This window comes from Phoca vitulina, unplaced genomic scaffold (genome assembly GCF_004348235.1).
Source record: "Phoca vitulina isolate PV1807 unplaced genomic scaffold, GSC_HSeal_1.0 scaffold41, whole genome shotgun sequence".
In the NCBI taxonomy this organism is placed as follows: domain Eukaryota; kingdom Metazoa; phylum Chordata; class Mammalia; order Carnivora; family Phocidae; genus Phoca; species Phoca vitulina.
The window spans coordinates 5,077,249-5,098,945 of NW_022589744.1; the positions used below are offsets into that span (position 1 = coordinate 5,077,249).

The window sequence follows — 21,697 nt, forward strand, 5'->3', positions numbered from 1 at the left end:
AGTGATGTGTGGCCATGAACTGAAATTTATGTGCCATTTTATAAGTTACCACACAGTGGTTGTAATAGCAACACAACGACAAAATAGTAATAAAATCAAGAATTTTATGGGGCACTAACCATGTTGACTCAGTGTTCATTCATGATAACTCTGGGGTTAGGAACTATTATTGGCCCCATTTAAGGAAACTGAGGCTCAGAGAGCTGAGCTCACACTTGAGACTCAGAGAGCTGAGGACACATGGGTTAGCAAGTGACTAAGCCAGGACCCCACCTGGGTCGGACTGGGGAGCAGAAGCTCACAACCTGATGCCACTGGCCTGGCTCAGTCCCTCCCATTTTTCATATGGCAGAACTCTGGGGATAGCGCTCATAAAATTTCTTTGATTATACAATTATTTCTAAAATATGCATATGCCATATAATTTACATCCCACTTGGAAAGCAAACTGTCTCTGTCTCAGTGAAGACTTATATGTATTTACCTAAAAGATAGTGATATTTGTTGATTGCCATTATCCCAGACCTTCTTTGAAGAAGGAACATGGGGAATATTCTTTTACAATCACCAAAGAAGGTTCTTATAATCAGAAGAAATATTATGACTCCCAAAGTTACAGTTTAAACTACGACTTGAAAAATCCTCAACTGGCATCCCCTTACGTCCTGCTTATTTTGCGTTATGTTAAATGGGGGAGGCAGACCGAAAGTGAGATATAAGATAGCTAATAAAAATGCTTAAATAATGAGAGTGTAAACAGGAGTATTTAAGTTTATCTAAAGGAATGTGTGAAGAAGCCTGATTAGTTCATATTAAAGCAAATTAAATGGAAGTTCTTGTGGAAGAAAGCCTAAGCTTTGGAGTCCAGCAGACCTGAATTTGAGTACCAGCCCTACTACCTATATGACCTTGAGCGAGTTACCTGGACTCTCTGGAATTCAGTTCCCTCATTTGTAAAATGAGGCAGTAGTACTTACCTCATAGGTTAGTTTTAAGTATTAAGTAACGTAAGGCCAAAAAAGTGCTTAGTAGAGAGTGCTTAGTACACAGTAAAGCATTTAATGACTGTTAGCTCGTATAGCAGCAGGATTAAAATGGGAATAGAGACAAGAAAGGAGGGAGCAAAGAATAAAAAAGATATGGAAGGAGCAAGAAGTTATTTTTAATTTATTTTTGGGTGTTCAAGAATTGATAAAATCTCCCTCCACAATTTGGAGAGGCGGGGGGGGGGGGGGGGGGGGGGGGGTTGGTTGCTAAATATTTTCCCAAGTAAAGACATGAAGAAGCAGGAGGAAGAGGTGGAGGAGGAAAACCCAACTAGGGACAGCAATCATGTCCTATAGCCATGATTTCATACATCAAAGGACAGCACAACACCAAAAAGGAAAAAAAAATCTTTGAAAGAGTATAATATAATAAAAGACAGTCCATCCTCCTCATAAGGATGACAACCTTACATTGATAATATTTTGTTTGCCCACCTCTAAATACATATAAATACTTATACGTATATAAACATATACATATATTTGTATCTGTGTACTGGTATTTGGGAAACATTGGTCTACAGTCCAATCAAGTTGAAGAAACAGATTATTTGAAAATCAACATTACAAACAGAACCATGGACTGACTTTTTCTGTGTTCCAGTGATAGTTTGCTGGAATCTCTAACTCATATCTAAGCTGAGGACAATGCCAGAAGCAAAGTTGCTTAACTGTTTATCAGACTTAAAAAAAAAAAAAAAAACCCTCTTTGAAAAAAAGATTTTTTTAAGTAATATGATGAATGCATTCGTAACGAATGCACTGGTATCCAAGAGATCATCAGGTTAAATTTGGAAAAATATTTTAAATATTTTCCTCCCTTAAAGGAAGTTACTTAATCTTTAAGATTTTATCAAGCTTTTAAGATCTAATGGACCATGAACACCAAGCCCGTGGCATACCCAGGACTGTGCCCCTTCTGGGATTCTCCACGTTCATCATGATGGCAATGATTGTGTCATCTCTGGGCACACTCCCGAATATAATTTCCATCAGAATCACATATTGTTCTTTTTGTCTTAATATTACATACTCACCTTGCCTTTTCAATGTTAGCACAATTGTCCCCACTCAACTGACTCACCCCGTCACCATTTTTCAGAGAAAGATACTACCATGTTGCAAGCATACAGGTAGTTGTGGACAAGACTAGAGCTGGAGTACCAGTAGAGCTTGCCCACTGCCAAGAGCCTGGCTCCCCCCAGTGCCCTCACTTGCTCCCACATACCTGACGCAGATATGCCTAGCATATTCCACACGTCCCACATGCCCCCAGCCTTCATGTCATTCTCCAGGGTGACAACCCAGAAGGCAAAACGCGCTGAGGAATCACCCTCCCACTTATTTGATGAGGATCCTCAGTGTCCGCCAAATCTTCCCACGTATGCCCTGTTGTATTTTAAAGAAGAGTTTTGTAAAGATCTCAAGCTGTACTACAATCTGAAAAACATCAAAGTGAGTTAAAGATGAAATTTTAACCTCTATACAGAATCCTATTTTTAAGACTTAATAAGACCCATGAACATTTTTTGCAAAGTGTTAACTGCTTAGCAATAATTAACTATTAGAGCTTTCACCAGTTAGGTTGCTTACGGCATCAGCCTGAAATAGCTCTCCTTTTGCTTCCCAAAATGTTAATTTTTAATATCATATGGAAATGTTCGAATCCACTTCTTTCTCTGAAGCTGAATGCAGGGTAAACATTCAGTTGAGTGGTGACATTTTGTTTTATGATTTTTAATTATGATTCAATCAAAACTGGTGGGGTTTATGATTGCATAGATTAGTTATAGTTTTTCTCAGAAACTTTTTATATCATTATTCTACGAAAGGCTAGATTATCTCAATGTAATTTGTCGGGTAATTATTATTTTTATTTAGTATGATTATAGTTCCACTACTTAAATGTTAAGTGCCAGTTACATGCACTGAGCTAAGGTGAATATATAGTCTTTTACTCTATGTCTAAAATCAAGTGAGTTTTGTTCTTTACCTAAAGCATATTAATCAAGTTAGTATTATTTCTCAATCTTAAATCTCAATTCTGGTTTTAAAAATTATCCACACTTTAGCCACCTCTCTATATCCATCTCATCTGTCAGTTTGTCAACCTCTTTATCTACTCATCTACCTACCGTGTTTCACCTGAAATGTTTTGACACTCTCCCTAGATGATCGTCATAAGTTTTTGGAATAACTTTCCAAAGATAATCTCATTACTTCCCCAAAGAATCTCATTATTCCCCCCAGGAATGTAAGGTTTCATTTTCCACACAAAAACAAGCATGCTCTCCTCAGAACATCCTGGACTTTGCTCATAGATCCTTCCAAAACCTGCATTTATTTCTTTTTGATGTACTCTTGTCATTAAGCTTCTGAAAACGAGAGATCCCTGTTTCATGCCCTTGTGGTCACTTGAAGAACCCGCAAATATTTTTATCTTCACTCTTGGTCAATTAAAAGCTAATCTAATCTAAAGAAACAAAATTACTTTGTACTTTAAAAACATATTACATGATTGTGGTAGTGGATATATAAATCCGGACATGTGCTAAAACTGCATAGCACTAAACATACACACATGCACGTGTATATACACTCACACACGCATACACAGACACATGCACTGAACACACACAATGAACACATGACAGACTTAAGCTTACCACTTCTACAAAGTTGTAGTTTACTTAACTTGAAACGCTCCAATAGTCATTGAAATAGTAAGTTATTTTTACTATTTGGCTCCATGCTCTTACAAAATATCAATCTTAAGTTTCATGTTGGGCCAAGGAAATTTGGCTCTTTCTTATCTCTGGCCCCTCTTGCTCTGTGACTACGAGTGAGCTGATTATTCTGTGCCTCAGTTTTTGACATTCACTAAAAGAATGTAACCTTCCCTGCTTTGTAGAAGTGCTGTGAGAATTAATTGAATTGATGCCAGAATGGGAACAACATTTAATCAAAATTCAGAAAACAGATGAAAAACATCTTTATTCTCAGTAAATGGATTCCTCCACTCATAGCAAAAGGTTCAAGTTTGTATTTAGGAATATTAACGTACTGCTATTATATATTTTGCCATTTATTTCACAATGGTCTTAACATATGATGATTTACAAATCCTGAATGTTAAACTTTGTTACAGTGAGTTTGCTCACTTCTAAAAGCATAGATATTCCATATTTTATTGTAAATATGCTATCATTTATGTCCATAGTAACAATGAATATTTCTATAGGACTTGGCTTCTGGCAGACTCCAGACAGTCTCTATTTATTGTCTTACAATATCGTACTCTAGTTTTGCCACCAAATACTAGGTGGAAAAACTGAAATTCAAGGAAGATAACTGACTTGTCCAACGTATCTCACCAACCAGCCCTGGTGTAGAAGAGAAGCTTATCATGACACAGTTGAACCAACGAAATTCTATTCTAACCAGTACTAAGTTGTTTTTTTTTAATTAGAAGAAGAAACAACTATTTCCTGCTTTTAAAAAGTCATCACTATTGAATTTGAAAGGAAATGGATACATCCAAACCCAAGGAAGAGCCATGTTCTCAGCTCATTAAAAAAGGTCCCTCATCGGATGATTACCTAGGAGAACTTAGAGGGAACCCGTTCATGGAGAGAACTAGTTCTCCAATGTGGAGAATACTACAGAGGTCTCTGAATACAAACTTTCATGGATAGCTATCAGTTTGGGAACTGTGTCATGATAAGCTTCTCTTCTACACCAAAACCTTGTCTAAGAAAAACAAAGGCTAGTGAGAGGAACCAATTCGTACGGCGATTGATCTGACTGTGTGGTTCAAGTCCTGCCTGTCTTTTTGGTTCGATGTCATCTCCGACAGTGGGAAATATGTGACCTCTTTCTATGCCTCTGTTTCTCCATTTGTAAAAGATGGATGATAATCACATTTGTAAATGACATAGGAACTTAAGGCATTTAACACAGTGCCCAAACCTTAGTGAGTACTCAAAAATTGTGTAGAATTAGGTAAGGATAAAGAAGGAGCCCTGTTCATTATTTTTTTGGTCATTACAGTTCCAAGTATTAGAAAAGGCAAAACCGCTTTCTTCATTCTAATAAGTCTATTTCTCAGTGAAATAAAATCTGACGCTTTTCATATTTTTGAGATCACAGATGTTCTTTCTTCTGATGAGTAAATATTGTGGAATGTTATAGTGGAAATGTCTTCCAAATATATTTGGTTCACCAGTTGTTCACCATTCACAGTTTTATTATAGTCTTTTATTGTGTGGAATTTCATGCGTTATGGTGTGCGATATGTTAATTGAAAATATTTAGTTTGTGGATTAGAGTTTTGCCAAATCCGCTCTTTTGTTAAGCATAAATACATATAAAATAGATGCCTCTCACTGAAGAATTGGAAGTTATAGCATGCTGTTTTCATTTTAGATCATAGCAGAACTTCAGACAACCATTTCCTCTCTGAAAGAGGAGAAGAGCCGGCAGCAGCTTGCTGCAGAAAGGCGGCTCCAGGATGTTATACAGAAGTTTGAAGATGAGAAGCAGCAGCTGATTAGAGATAATGACCGAGCAATCAAGGTAATCTGAAGACTTCAGTAACCAGTGGTACCAGCTGCTTTAATGTAATTAAAAGGAGGGCTGAAATCGCAGCAGTGGGCAGATGAATGCAGGTATCTGGCTTGCTCACACAGCCTGCTGGAATTCCATTCACTGGACTCTACCTTTGATGTATCCAGTGACTCAGGCTGACTTCCCTCGAAGAGATCACATGCCAGCATAAAAAGTCATTTTTGGCAAGCCCAGTCCATTCACATTGAACAAATATTTGAAAAATACCCTGTCCTTTCTCTTGAGAACCACTTTGGAACTGTCTCTTGAAATTAGGATGACTGTTTTAGCCCAGTACTGCTGGCTAATAAATTCAGAAGTCAGCTTCCAATTTACATTCTATTCTTTGCCCACATCCTTTCATTATGTATTCACATAATGAGAAATAACCTGTTTGAGGTTTGGAATGCCAACCATTTGATGTGCTTTGACATAGTACAGGGTAGATGTGTTGCTGCTGAGAACCTAGGCTGTTTCCAAATGGCTTCAGAGAATCATGCCTTTAATAGCAACAGAAAGTTCCCTGGACCCTGATTCTTTAGGTGATAGGCAGTTAGATCTCAAAGTAGTTTTTTTCTTGGCTTCATAGCAGCGAATATTATTGTAAGTGTCTACATCATGCTGTGTTTAATCTGTGAGGATAAGCATCTGGAAACCTTTATAAATAAGATTTAAAAGAGAACAAAATTTTTTAAAGAATTTCCAGCAAAAGATTATTTTTCAGTGATTTTACTTTGTTATAACAATGCTTAAAGCATGTTGGGTAATCATACAAAGCAAGGAAAAATAAAAGAAACATTTGGGTTTTATCGCTGCCCTTTTCTGCCTAACCCCTCCGTCTTTCTTTTCTATAGCCTATTGTAGGCAATCTGAGTAATTTACGGAGAAGCTAGTGTTAATGTAAGTTGCTTTTTAAAATATACTCTTTAAGCCTGGACAAGACTGAATGGAATAAAAAAAAACCCTTCAGATATGGACAAAATCTTGGAGGCCATTTCATCCAGCCTCCTCACTTTAGAGGTGAGGACTGACTTTATTTTGTTCTTAATGAGATTTTCCTTATATATTGCCATCAGCCAGCTTCTTTTCCCCCTATGTGGGATATGAGACAAGGAAGAGGTTTCTTTTTTATATTCTGGTAATTGAAAAAAAATCTTTGAAGCTCTTCTCATTTATAAATGCACAGGAGGTACTCGTTGATCTGTATAACTGTTTTGCTTGGCATGAACTGAGCTGAATACTTTGTTTAAATTCCTTTAGTTATATAAAAATTTCATTTTAAGTGAATTTCTTTCCCACTTGATGTCCAAATACCATGCACTAGGCAATTTCCAAATTTTAAATAAATAATTGAATCCCAATATACGCAAAAAGGGAAAACATAGATTTACTCCATAATGGCATAGTTTCTAGTATTGTTTCTTAAGATTAAAAAAAAAAATATTGAAAGAAATATAATTAGTTCAACTGCCTATTTTTAACTGTTTCTGCAGTTTTAGTCCACTTACCTGTTAAAACAGAAAACCATTGTGATCCTAATTTCCAGAAAAGTGTCAGATCTTAAAGACTGAATTTAAAAGATGTACATACGGGGCGCCTGGGTGGCTCAGTTGTTAAGCGTCTGCCTTCGGCTCAGGTCATGATCCCAGGGTCCTGGGATCGAGCCCCACATCGGGCTCCCTGCTCGGCCAGGAGCCTGCTTCTCCCTCTCCCACTCCGCCTGCTTGTGTTCCCTCTCTAGCTGTCTCTCTCTCTGTCAAATAAATAAAATAAAATCTTTAAAAAAATAAAAGATGTACATACATAATATTATATTAAAATATATATTATATGATACTTATGACCTCTGGAACATAGGTACTTGAAAATAACTAAAATTAGAATGTAGGTAAGATATAGTTTAGTTTTTTGTTTTGTTTTGTTTTTTACGAGGAGGGAGAGAGAGAGAGTGGGGAGGAGGGGCAGAAGAAGAGGAGAGAGAATCTTAAACAGACTCCTTGCTGAGCTCAGGACCCTGAGATCTCAACCTGAGCCCAAATCAAGAGTCGGCCGCGTAACCGACTGAGCCACCCAGGCGCCGCAGATATGGTACAGTTTTGATTGACTCAATTAGGTTATGTGTAAAGTGAATGACCGTTGTGGGGTTTCTTTACTAACCTACATAAGGTAAGTAATTCATTGGCACTCCTCGCCTTGCTTTTCTTTTCCAGACTATGTCACCAAAAATGAAAGGAATAATAGCTTATTCTTATTTAACATGTCCTATGTACCACACTCTCTGCCAGACATTTTTATTCATCACCAGTCCCGTTATGTCATTTAGGCCTTCTAGTAATCTTTATAAGGAAGGTATTTCTATCATCCCCATCTTACAGGTGGGAGAACTGAGGCTCTGAGGTTCAATAACCAGCCCAAGGTCATACTGCTCAACAACTGTCAGAACCAGGTTCAAGTCATGGTCTTCCTGACAGGAAAGGCTCAGCCATGAACTATTGGACACACACCAGTCTCTACATTCTGTCCCTGAAAACCAGTCGTTGGCCAAGTGCACAAATGAACCCGGATAGCCTCACTCTCATTTTCTGTCTGCCTGAGTGATAATAGCACGTCTGCAACAGCTGTTTGATTTGGACACTCTAATTGTGTTGGAGTGTTTTGTACATATAGATACATAGATAGATCCAGATACTCGGAGAGAGGCACAGAGAGAGAGGCACATGAGGCTTGTATTTGGTTTTCTGAAACCAAATGCATTTGTCTGCATCTATATTAAAACAAGCTAATATGTACTGAAGATTTTGTGATATTAAATATTACTGTATTGAAATACTGAAATCAAAGAGTGCTGTATAAAGAGTGTGCATGCTAATTGTGAAATGCACTTTGCCCCACGTTCTGGGTTAGGGACGAGCTGAGCTCTCAAGCTGGCGGTCAGGGATGAGGGTGGAGAGTAAATCTCGTACTCACCCTGCCAGAGCTTGCAATAATGTCTCCGTGGATCGGCAGACCTTTTATTAAAGTAATTCTTGAGAGAAAAGTTTGGGTATAAAGTAGTCTACCACAATCCACTTTTAAGGGCCGCTAGTGTGGTATAGTGTAACCTGCTAAAACATTTCTGGAGAATAATTTGGCAATACCTATCTTTATTACATTGCCTGAGAGACATGCCCATTGACCCATTTCCAGAATGTGCCCAAAGGTGGCAGTTAAAAGGTTGCACAGAGCTTTAGCTAGCCAAAAAAATATTCATTCTAACATTCATTCATCAAATAACTATTTATCAAGGTCCTGCTGCATGCAAGGCACCCACCATACTCACATTTTCTATTTCCCTTCTATATTTTTTGCCATAGTACATAAACTAAAAATGATGCACTATTGAAAATGGTATTGGAGAATGATATTTAAGGATAGTGAAAATGTTCACAAGATAGTTTTCAATGAAAATACAGTTTACAGAAATTGTATATAAGGTCATGTTTGCAAATAAAAGTGCATATAAAGAGAAAAAAGAAGGAATCATATATCAAAATTTTACTGGAGGACATCTCTGCGGGGTGGAATTTGTGGTAATTTTCTTTTATCTTAGCTCCATATTTTTAATTATAACATCACTTCTGCAATAAGAAACAATTAAAACTATGGTGAAAGAGGAAGAGCCAGCAGTCTAAAGGAGCCCAGTGGATATTAATCATGGTAGCGGAGACCCAAGAGCGGGCATGATCCTGGCTGTCTAAGAGACAACAGATCAAGCGAGGTCTTTCACAGAACAGAATTCCTGGAGTGTAAAAGGAGTTATAGAAACAAATGCATTCATTCGGGTAAATCTTTTATACCGTAGTATGCCCTATCTTGAGAGCAAAAAGATCTTTATCACTTATCTACTGCTTTAGCTCACTCCTTACCTTCAAAGTCAAGCTTCTAAAAAGAGCCAGCTCTCCTGCATATAACACACTACCCCAAAACTTGATGTTTTAAAGCAACAACCATTTTATAACCTAGAATTCTTTGGATCAGAAATTCAGGCAGGGATAGCCTGGGTGGTTCTTCTGCTCCATGTGTAGCATTGTGGAGTTATGTTCAGCAGGAAGCTTGGCTGGGCTGCAACATCCAGTATGGCTCCAGGTGCTGTCCATATGGCCTCGCTCTCTGGGTGGTCAGACCTTTCACGTGGAAGCCGGCATCCAAGAGGAGTATTCCAATAGGTGAAGGCAGATCTGCACTTCCCTTAAGGCTACTGTAGGAAGATTCACAGTGGCACTTCCATCACATTCTATTGGTTGAGATAGGTCCCAGGGTCAGCCTGAACCAAGGAGGGGGTGGAATTAAGCCTCTCCCTCTGGAAGGGAGGAGTGTCAGAGATGGTGAAGCCATCTTGAACCCATACAATAATCTATGCTAAATGTCATCTCCCATTGATTCCTCACCTGTACGAAATAGTACCAAGTAGAAAAATAACTATATTTATATTCCTACGACCCAGAATCAACATTGTTATTTAACGTCATAGCCTAGCTGCATGCATAATTTTAAAGAAAATCTCTGTTGTTTTTTTAAAAAATGGATAATCGCATATGCTCACAAATGATTCAAAATGTAGGGGGAAAGGTAATATTTAAAGTAGCCCCAAATCCCATCACTCAGAAATAACCATCATATTAAGGTGAACATCATTTCAGATAATCCTACTACATATAAGGAGAAAAGAGAAGGAAAGCTAAATAGACTCATAAAATGAGGTAATCCTCCAGATTCTGTATTTCTGCTTGTTTCAGAAAGATCTCTGGAGTTAATTTTACTTCAATTCAACAGATGAAAGAAACTAGCGTCTAAAGAAGGAATTATTAGACTTTTGGACAGAATTTGATTTGGGGTTGAAAATGAGTACATTAAGACATTCATACTTCCTCCCATAACCCCTGCTTTCCGCCTCTAGCCTGGGACAGTGTTATTATTTTTACACTGTCCAGGTTTGTGATAGTCACAATTTGTCCATAACCCTATTCTTCAGTTTAATACTCATGCTGTCCGTGGTGGATTTGGTGCTTACCACTGGACCTTTTACCACAGCGACTCCGTTTCTGAAGTTTTTACTTCGATTTGGTTCTTAATTGGCTGGATTTCATGGTCAAATCATTTTTTGAAGACTCATGGTACTGTCTTCCCTGAATTGTTCATGTTTAAGAATGCCAATTTACCTTTATGTTTGAACGCCATGTTAGATGGGCACCGTCTTGGTCATGTGTTTTCCCATGAGAACTGTAAACACTGCCCACCTAGCATTTAATATTGCTGTGGGGGAGGCTGGGCAAGATTAGGTTTTTCCCCATGGAAATGATTTGCTTTTTTTTGAGGGATTCCTAAAGAAGTCTTTCTTTATTGTGTTCAGGTTAGTAGATTAACCAGGATAAATTCAGTAATTAACCAGAATACCTCTACATGTTAAACATTCAGTATATGTTTCTGAAGCATCGTGATTCTCCCCTCTCTGTAAGTAAAACTGATTTGTGGAGTCTGTGCATTTTCTCTAACCCGAGGGGCGGGAAAAGAAGATCTGGGGTAGAGGTGTGTGTGTAGTCTGGTTGGGGTGACTGTTCTGTGTTTCCGTGTTCATGCTACCTAAATGGGAGAGGGCATCTGATATCTCTTTGAGGTTTGAATGATCCCAATTTGGCATGTATTCCTGAAGTCCTGACACCTTCACTTTTCTCAGAAATAGAAAGCCCTGGTATTTACCTGTTTTTCCATCACATCCTTTTCCACTTCTCACAGTCGGAAGAGGAAAAAGATGAGGTGGTCACTCATACAGCTTTTTTCTCTCCACATTTGGTGATATTAATGAGATTTCTCAGGATTTCATTGACTTCTAACAAAATAACAAATTGGGGGACATTGGCAGATATGGAGGTTGTGTCCTGATGTAATACTCTGGTGTGCTCCAGAATCATGTTTCTTTCCTTGACTATAGGCTTTTGGGAGGTTTTTTGTTTTTGTTTTTGTTTTTTTTGTATGATTTACCTTACTACCCTATCTCAATGCTTCAGTGCATTTTTGCTAGTTTTTACTTGTTAGTCACTTCATTTGGCGTTGTAAAACCTTCTATTTGATCTTAGAAGCCCGTCTGACTCCTTTATAACATTTAACAAGGAACCTGTGTTCATCTGCTATTGCCACAATAATGCTGCATAACAAACAAGCCCCCAAATTTAATGACTTATAATAACAAGCATTTATTTATTTAATTTTTTGCAGAAAATCTATGGATTATTGCTATGGCTTAGATTCAGGCTGTTGATTGGCTGCATTTGACTCCAGGCTTTAGAGTGAGTTCAGGCCTACTCTGTTTGTCTGCACAATCTCCCCAGACTAGTAGCTGCCTGGGGTATCCTCCTCATGGTGGATTATGATGAGTACAAAATGATGAACAGGAAAAAACATTCCTGCAGCCTCAGCCTCATTTCCATCCACATCAATGGGGCAGGGAAATTATAGAACCACTCAAGTAAGAGTCCATGAACATCTATGAACAAGGATTTAATCGGTCACATAAACAGTCTCTAAAATCTCCCTTAGCTCCATGGCAACACATTCCCAGTTCATCCACCATTCTGAAACCCTCTCTCCCACCTCCATTCCCTGTTTCTTCCTCCTCTTTTTACATTCAAAAATAGTGGTCTTAGGTAAGACCACTTCTACTTTCTTTGTATGTATCCTGGACAGTCTCACCTCTTCATTATGTAGCTTCTGTGCAAATGAATTTTGAATCTTCATCTCCACCTAGACTTTTTTTCTGAGCTCTCAATCCAGATTTCTAACTACCATCGCACATTTTCCCTTGATGACCCATTAGGCTGCTCAAACTAGACATCCTATAAACTGAACGTATCTTCCTCTCACTCTTGTCTTGCCCCCAACCTGTTCTTCTTCTTGTATTGATGATCTGAATTGACTGGTCCCTCAAGTCAGATTCTGGAAGTCCCCTTGAATGAATCCTTCTCCTCCCTCACCTCTCTGAGGTCAATTCCTAGAAATAATGCCTAAATATCTGCCAACACATACCCCATTCTGCAATCACTAGTTCCTACTTTCTTAGTCAGCCCTTTATCATCTTTGTCCTTGCCTGTTACAATCCCTCCTATATAGCATCACTGCCAACAACTCAACTGTCCCAAGTCTATTCCTCCCCATGTTGATAAGGTGACCTTTCTAAAACACAAATATGAGCATGTGGTTTGCTACTTAAAATCCATCAGTGGCTTTCCATTGCCTACAAGCCTATACTTGCCAGCATGGCATACAAAACACCTGATGATCCACACCAGCAGTTCTCAAGGTGTCCTCAGACCCGCGTGCGTCCCTGATACCTTTTCAGGAGCTCCACAAGATCAAAACTGTTTTCTAAGACATCATTTGCCTTTTTCACTGTGTTCACATTTGCAATGATGGTATAAAAGCCACGGTGGATAAAACAACTGGTGTCTTAGCACAAAACACAAAATTGTCACTAAACTGAGTAGTGATTATTTCCTTCACCACCATCTACTTGTGCTTTAAAAAAAAACTGAAGCAATAAAGTATTAATTCTATTAAATCTCAACCCTTGAGAACACATCTTTTTAATATTAATAGGAAGTACACACAAAGCACTTCTCCTGCAGACTGAAGTATGGTGTTGTCTCTAGGAAAAGCAGCTCTGCATTTGTTTGAGTGCGAGCTGAACTCTAGGCACCTGGAAGGAACAAGGACTGGCGAAGTAGGCTTATTCAGATCTGACTCTCTGGCAGAGGTGTTCTTGAGAAGGAAGGAAGTGAACCTGACACTTCAAGGCCAACAACTGGTTATACTGTTGCTAATGATAAAATCTGAGCTTTTAAGCAAAAATCAGAAATTTGGAAAACCTTGTACCATCACTGTAAGCTTGACAGCACCCCAGTACTTAAAGACTTTTCTGATGACGTCAGTGGTATTACTAATGATGTGAATGGGAAGAAAGGGGGAGGAATATAATGAAGTGTATCAACATTTGGAAGATTTATATAACTCACTGTACCAGTGTTTTCCAAATGACCAATACCTGGTGTTACAAAATCATGTGTGGGTAAAAGATCCTTACAACGTATAAAAGAGAACAATGGATTTTTTTTTTTAAGACTTTATTTATTTTTGTGTGCGCGTGCAAGAGAGAGAAAGAGAAAGATGGTGAGCATGAGAGGTGGGGAAGGGCCGAGGGAGAAGGAGACTCCCGGCTGGGCAGGGAGCCCGATGTGGAACTCGATCCCAGGACCCTCGGACCACGACCAAGCTAAAGGCAGACGCTCAACGGACTGAGCCACCCAGGCACCCGAGAACAATGGATTTTAATGGAGTAGTAGGCAAAGTTCACGGCTAAGAGTTCCAAATTGGGTATTGCAGCTAACCTTTAAGAAACTACCACATGTCAAGTTTGGGGTTTTTTAAAAGATTTTATTTATTTATTTATTTGTGAGAGAGAGAAGGAGCGAGAGTACGTGCACACACGAGCAGGGAAAGGGGCAGAGAGAGAGGGAGAAGCAGACTCCTCACTGAGCAGGGAGCCCGATAAGGGACTCAGTCCCAGGACCCCGGGATCATGACCTGAGCCAAAGGCAGACGCTCAACTGAGCGAACCACCCGGGCGCCCCTACTGCTTGTCAAGTTTTGATTCGTCCTAATGAGTACCCACAATCATCTGAAAAGGCTCCTGAAATAATCCTTCCTTTCCTAATTACTTATTTGTGGGAGACTAGATTGTTCTCCTGTAGCTCACCCAGAGCAACACATTGCAAGAGATGGAGCGCAGAAGCAGGGAGGAGAATCCAGCTCCCTTCTATTAAGCCAGACATTAAAAAGACTCAGAAAAATATAAAGCATAGCCACTCTTCTCACTAATTTTTTTTGCTTTAGAAAAGTTATTTTTATTAAAAATATGGTATTTATGTTCACACACAATGGATTTATGGCTTATTTTAAAATTAATATTTTAATATTTCTTAATTTTAATTTCTAATACAATAAATATCAACAAATAGAACACGCATAAACAAAACCTCTGGGATTCTTTTAAGAGTGTAAAGGGATCCAGAGACCAAAAACTTTGAGAACTGCTGCCCTTTTGTCTGCCTCATCAAACAGCCAGTCCTCAGCATTCATGCCATGCTCCCTCTGATTCCGTAACTGTGTGTGAGGTCCTTCCCTTTTAAGATTTAAATGTCATCTTTTCTGTGACGTGTCGGAGTGGGAAGCTCATGCCAGCTTTGGCCTTCCTCTGGTGAAGCTTTCACTGCTCTGTAACACTGGTCTGCAACCCCTGATCCAAACCGTGGATTGGCTATGCTCCACAAATCAGCATCTGCAGATTCCGGGAAGGTGGTACGGTGCTTGTCCTTTATCCCCGGTGGGGTTGGGTCGGCACATGTGCCCAGACACCCAAATGCACAGTGAAACGTGCCAGTATCACAAATGGGACAAATAAAGACTAGGACCCCTGGCAGACATCAGTCCGGTTTTGTTGCCTCGCAAGTGAACCGCAACCTTTCAAAAATAATTTGTGGTTTTTGGAGGATTTTTGAATTTCAGGATTGCAGATAGGAGATTGCGAATCTGTCTTTTGACTGATTGTCTTTCTCGCCGCCTAGACTCTGAGCTTCTTGGGAACAGGCTCTTGCCACAACATTTAGTCCAGTGGAAGGTGCCAGAAATATGCTGAGTGAATGAATGGTACTACCTCATAAGTCCAGGCTCTGAGCACTAATAGTGTCCATTTATTCTCATGTTATCTTATGGATGGCAGCAAGCTTGTAAATACTTTGGGATGGTATAGCAGATAGGTGTAAATAACTTTGATCTTGTGATAAACAGTGACATGTTTGCATGATTAGGCAGATTCAAATAAAATACCCTATAACTTGCATATATTATCCGAGAGCATAATTTGTCTCCTCCAGGGGAAGGCTCCCAAAAGGCTGTCCGCCGAAGCAAAGTTATCTAAATGTTAGTTAGCACTACCCATGGCACTCACAGAAGTTCACTGGGGGAAACTGTTAGAACTAGTTCTATAGAAAGACTGTGGAACATTCTTCTGGCATCACTGCCCCACCAGGGCTAAGCCCTTTCTTTGAAGCTAGTGTATTGAAAGTTCCTCACTGTGAAGCCAGATGTCCAAGCAGAGATTTCATATCAAGGAGAAATGTTGTAAAATTTTTGCTTGCAGGCATAGAAAAGAGATTTTAAAGCATTGATCCTTCTCTCCCTTGGCCACTGACTGGAGTTCACGAGAAAAGGTCGGCTGCCAGTAGGACATCTAGAAATCTGGTCTGTATTACCAGAAGGGCTTGAGGGGGGAAAAGAGAATATTTCATAAGATTGGGCAATTCTCACTGTGCTAAAAGCTTACAGGAATCCATTTCCCAAAGAATAAAATTACAAACCTCATTGTGGGGTTTTAGTAGCATTGAGAAACAGAAAGAAATCTCAGTGCCTAGCATCGGATGGCTTTGTTTGGGACCTGTTCATTATTTAATTCCTATCTCCCCTGTATGCACGTCCTGAGGGCGCGGGGGCGAAGTGGCATTTTCTTTGTGCTCTCCTGAATTAGAATTAATAATGCTAAGAATAGGACTGTATTTTCCATCCCACCCAAGAAGGCTTGCCTGCGTACTCAGAAAGGAAGACAGAGCCATTCATTCATACTAGCAAAAACTGTAAGTGCCATTTTCCAGGAAGAATATTCTGGAAGATAAGGTTCAGTACAGCGTGGTAGTGAATTATGACTTCGCTTCCTAGAGGAAGGAGAAGCAATAACAGTAAATGAGCAGAGAAGGAATGAACAGTTCTCCCCCCAAAGCGTTTACCCCCATATCTTTCCTTCAGTTCTGTTCTCTGGCAAAATTTTATTTTATTTAAAGACTAGTTGAAGATCATTTGTTCAGTGGACAAAATCCTTCAGGCATTATGAAAAGTATTTTCAGCCTCTGGGACACTGCCTTCATATACTAAGAGATCAATTAGGGTTCGATGAGTGAATGTGGGAGTGACCGAAAGTGATTCAAAGAATACAGGTGAAAACAGATTCTCCTTCACTAGGAGCTGTGTAAACTCTACTCTTTGGAAGCCACTCCGTGAATTTTATTACTGCATGGTCCAAAATATGAATGGCTTTGGTGAATCAAATTTTGGGATATATAAGCATCAGTTTCTTTAATATTTGAAAAAAATTAAAAAATAACTATTTGGAAATATTTTAATCTTTAATGATTCTGAACTATCTCAGAAACTATTTCAGAGCCAGTATGATGAACATAATGAGCACTGAAATACATAATTGTAAGCCTCCATAACCAAAATTACTGAATGATTACTATGTATATACATATGTGTATATACACATAAATATATATATATATATCCACATCCATGTGTTATTCAGAAGCACTGGGTTATAAAGAATTTTAATTATTAGAAGACTTGATAATGATTTAATATATTCAGTATATTAAATAGTTTTGTGATGTCTTGATTTAATTAGCTGTTGGCCCATTCTCTCTAGCAGAAGCTGGGTTTCTGGTCAGTCTCGGGTGACTCTTGATAAACCTCTCTTTTACTATTTACCAACAGTGAAATTTATGCCTCTTCCTTTTAGGGAACATAATACTATCTCTGGCTTCCCCAGGTTTTATTCCCAAAGAATTCAGCATGTTGCTGTTGTCCTCCTATACTCTGTCCCCCACCTTGGGCATGGGTGACAGCAGCACCCAGTTGGGGTGCTGGCCCAGGCTTGTGCTAGCTTGAGTGAGCTGACTGTTACATTGTCAGGGATTCTGCCGGCTGCAATGTGTGCACCATGGAAGTCGGTGCACACTGCTACAAAGATTTTTTTTGAGAGCCAGTTATTAAACATTTACTAGGGTACTGCAGCTACAAGAGTTCCTTTTCTCCTACTTTCTTGATGAAATCAACTTCCAGCTGTAGTCACCATGCTCATGCTGCTGCTCAGCCTTCTCAGAACGAGGGGTGTTTGGATGGACAGGTGGATACACAGCATTCTGTTATCCCTCTTGCTACGCTTTCTAGTTACCGACCAACCACTTGCTCTGCTTTTTTGGATGTGTACTATATGATTCAGCTCTTCCAAATGTTCCCTTACAGTCTGTTTTCTAAGCCCAATATCATATGGGAAGTTTACAAAGTAACCTATTACCTCTAAATTCAGTGGTGTTTCCCCCACTTCTAATCATCCTCTAACTCCATGCAGCCTTTGACTATATTGACCAACAATTTTCCTTCTAGAACAGAGGTTGGCAAACTTCTTCTGTAAAGGCCAGATAGTGAATACTTTGGGCTTTGTGGGCCATACAATCTCTGTGGCAGCTACTCAGCTCCTCCTTCTGTGGGGGAAAGTAGCCTTAGACAATATGTCAGCAAGTGGGCATGGCTGTGTTCCAATAAAACTTTATTTACAAAAACTGGATGGGTGCTAGTTTTGGTCTGTTGGCCATAGTTTTCTAACCTCTGCTCTAGAAACTCTTTTCTTGGTTTATACAATACTTCTTTTGCTTGTTTCCTCTATTGATCTCCTTCCTCCCTGTGGGTGTTCCTCAAGTCTGTGTCCTGGGCTTCACTTCCCCTTTTCCCTTCCACTGTGAGCTCATCTCCTGCATGACTTAAGCTGTCACTTCTATAGGGATGCTTCCCAGAAGCCTTAGCCTGATTCTCTCTTGGGTCCTGTATCTCATACTGCCTGTAAATCATCTTCATTTGGAGAATGCTCTACTATTTCAAACTCACTAACTACAACATTGAATTATCATCCTCCCTTCCAAATTGGCTCTTCTTTAGTCTATCAGGGTTACCCCCAGGCTTTCTATTTCCTGTTAAAAACTTTGGGTTCATCTTTGTCCTTTCTTTCCTTCATCCCAATTTACCTCAAGCCTATCACCAGAATCCGAGAATATATATCTTATTCCTCTGCTATGACCCTATTCAGAGCCCTTCTCAACTTGCAGTTGATTTAAAACAGCCTCCTCTCAGCTGGTGTCCCTGCCAAAAGTCTCTCAGCTCAGTCCAGGATGAAGAACTCTGCCAGAGAAATCTTAAATCACTGACTTCCCTGCCTTACAAAGGGTGCTTGAAAATCAATAGGAAGACTAAAAAGCCGGTGGACGAAGAAAGCAAAGGATGTGAACACAGAATTCACAGACAAAAAGCAACATCCAGCAAACCTGTGAAAAATATGCTAATTTTCATTCATAATTAAAGAAATGTAAATCAACACTACAAAGTTGTGAAGGGCCTGGCTGCCATTTGATAGGCATAAATTTTGAATTTGAAAAAAATAGCTGATAATGCGCAGTTGTTGGGAGCATAGGTGGGTGCAGCCTCTTTGGAGGGCAGCAAGTACAACCACTTGAAATGCACAGAGCCTTTGGGTCAGCAGTTCCATGGGTAGGAATTTATCCCACGGACGTACTTACAGGGATACGCAATATTATTTGAGCAAAAATCTAGGGAAAATGATGAATTATGGTACACACATCCATACAACGGAATACCACGAGGCCATTTTAAAAGACTCAAGTAAATCTCTATGGGAAAGGAGACAAGATCGCCAACATGTTGTAAATGAAAACAAGGCAGAATGGCACGTACATTTAAATTTGCCCAAATGGGTCTCAAAATGGGGCAACTGGCCATTTTGGGAGATAGGACATTTCATTTTTCCTTGTCTATATTTTGATGATGTTTTAATTTCTCACAAGGTCACATTACTAGATTGAATGTCGAGGGTTGCTTATAACCTTAAGGTGCAGCTCTTCTGCCTGGCTTTCATAGCCCATCCAAATTTCTCAGGATTCCCCAACATGCGCATTCTGTTCTAGCCAACTGGTCTCCCTGCCTGAAAGTATGAGACACTGCCTACATCCACCATTCATGGATTCACGCTGTGCCTTCCTCCTCACTGCAGCCTCTTCTCCACCCCCTCAGACTTGTCATGTATCACCAAGGCCATCTCAAGGTCCTACCCGACTATCCCTTCCCTGGGGACCTTTTACTTTCATGAAGCTCCCCTTAAGGCTTAGTGATTCTTTCATTGTTTCTGGTTTCTGCATAGCACCCACATCACTGGGCACCCAAGAATACAGACTTAGTTGATTTAAAGAATATAATCTCTCATTATTAAATGCTAAATCTTAGGTCTATTATTGTATTTTTTTAAGGCAGCTTGAAGCATATCATCACCAACCTTGCAGTTAAAAGAAGTGTGGATACACACACACACACACACACACACACATCTGCAGTTAACTATCTAAGCCTTTGGGTTAGCAAACTCCTCTTTTAAGATGCAGACATCCTTGATGTGTTAACATATTAAAACCACTTGAAGTCGTTCACACTCTAATGTGAAATTGTTTAATCAGAGACTTTCTTCCTAACAATTAGATGAGATCATCTCATTTGAAGGACTAGGAAGTGGTATCTGGAGCGGGAAGGGGGGAGCGGAGAGCTATAGGGTACTGAGAGGCCTGAGGCACAGAGCCAGGGTGGGGCAGGAGAGGAGGCCACAGTGAACAGGGAGGTGGCTAGACAGGGATGGGAGGAAGAGTCCCTGGATCCCATGGCCTGGTGGGACTTTGTTTGCCATCATCTTTGTCACTACAGAAGTTAACACCTGACTTCATAAGTCGTTCTGACTCTATTTTACATGATTCTATGTTGACGGGTGTTGGGTTTTACAAAAGGAAATGGAATGTGTGTGTGTGTGTGTGTGTGTTGGTGTGTTGGTGTGTACATGCTTTTCCAAAAAAGATAGGATGTGTGTACCTATGTATATACATGCATGTATGTTTTCCAGCAGTTATTACATATTCTTGGTGAGAAAAAAGTGAAGCTGTGAATAAACAGTTGTATTATCATAGCTCATTCTGCTTTGTGTGTGTGTGTGTGTGTGTGTGTGTGTGTGTGTGTGTGTATTTAGGGCATTTGTTGCAGGAGGTAATACAGAATGTAGAGAGTTAATTGACAGCTTGAACAGAATTTCTAAGAACTAAATCAAAATCAATAAATGAATCAAATTAATCCAGTTTTTGTATGTGTATTGTGTTTGCCAAATGCATATAATTGAAAAAAAATCATAAAAAACTGACACGATGCCGTCGAGCCATCAGGACAGACCAAAATGTCATTTTCAGGCTTGTCAATAGGAGGCTGTTTCTACCAGGGCACGGGAGGAGCAGCTGAAACCAAAGATTTGGAGCGAAAGAGATCTGGGGTGGTTGGTGGGTTACAGGAATGCTTTAATGTTGGAAGCACAGAGGAAAAAGTGGAATTAAAAACAAAGCAACAGCCCCCATTTTCTTCAAGAGAGGCAGAGCCCTTTTGCTTTTATGTCTCTGTCACTTGCTCCAGGATTCTTCATAAAGCCCTCTAACCACCTAAATAAATATTCATATGGCTGCTCACCATCTCATTAATAAAACAAGATTTGGTGGTACAATATTTCAGAGTAACATGCGATTTGCCTCTCACCCTTGTTTAACTTTAAATCTCAAGCAATTAATAAATTAGACTCGAGAGCTTTTTAAGAAGTAACATCCTCCATGCACCACAAATTGCATTATTTTTATGTGTAAATAATGATGAAAGGAGAGATTGTTCCTTTGATGTCTATAAACTACACTGTAAAATATGCAGAAAACATTCTTGAGTTTAGTCGCAGCCAAAACAAATAGACTAGTTCATAAAACAAAGCAGCAGCATTCTTAGAAACAAGCATTATTTTTCTTTTCATCTCAATGGCTCTTTTTCCATCTTCTATTCTTGCCATTCTAGTGGCAGATTTGTTCCAAATGCAAAAGCGACACTGGTCTGCATTTTCTCATCCAGAGGACCGGGTCCCTCCCAGGTTCCTCCCCAGTAAAGTTGTCTTCCTCTACAGCTATGACCAGACCTCAACTGGACTGCCAGGCTTTGTGCAGGGAATCATTTTTGTCAGTAGCATTTCATTGTTGCTTTAAAAACGATTTCAAATG

At 39.5% G+C, this 21,697-nt stretch overlaps 1 protein-coding gene across 4 annotated transcripts in view; it reads left to right on the plus strand.

Moving 5' to 3' along the window:
- Positions 1-21,697, plus strand: part of CEP112 (centrosomal protein 112) — a 475,433-nt gene that overhangs the window by 331,218 nt on the left and 122,518 nt on the right. For 3 of the 4 annotated variants that reach the window (XR_004302419.1, XM_032429545.1, XM_032429546.1), the window contains exon 23: positions 5,472-5,621. Coding sequence is in view for 3 of the 4 variants with exons in the window: in XM_032429545.1 (XP_032285436.1) it covers positions 5,472-5,621 (150 nt within the window). In the remaining variant the exon portion in view is untranslated. Of the gene's footprint in view, positions 1-5,471; positions 5,622-6,505; positions 7,239-21,697 lie in introns of those variants that run through there. The other variant, XM_032429547.1, reaches the window with a different exon arrangement.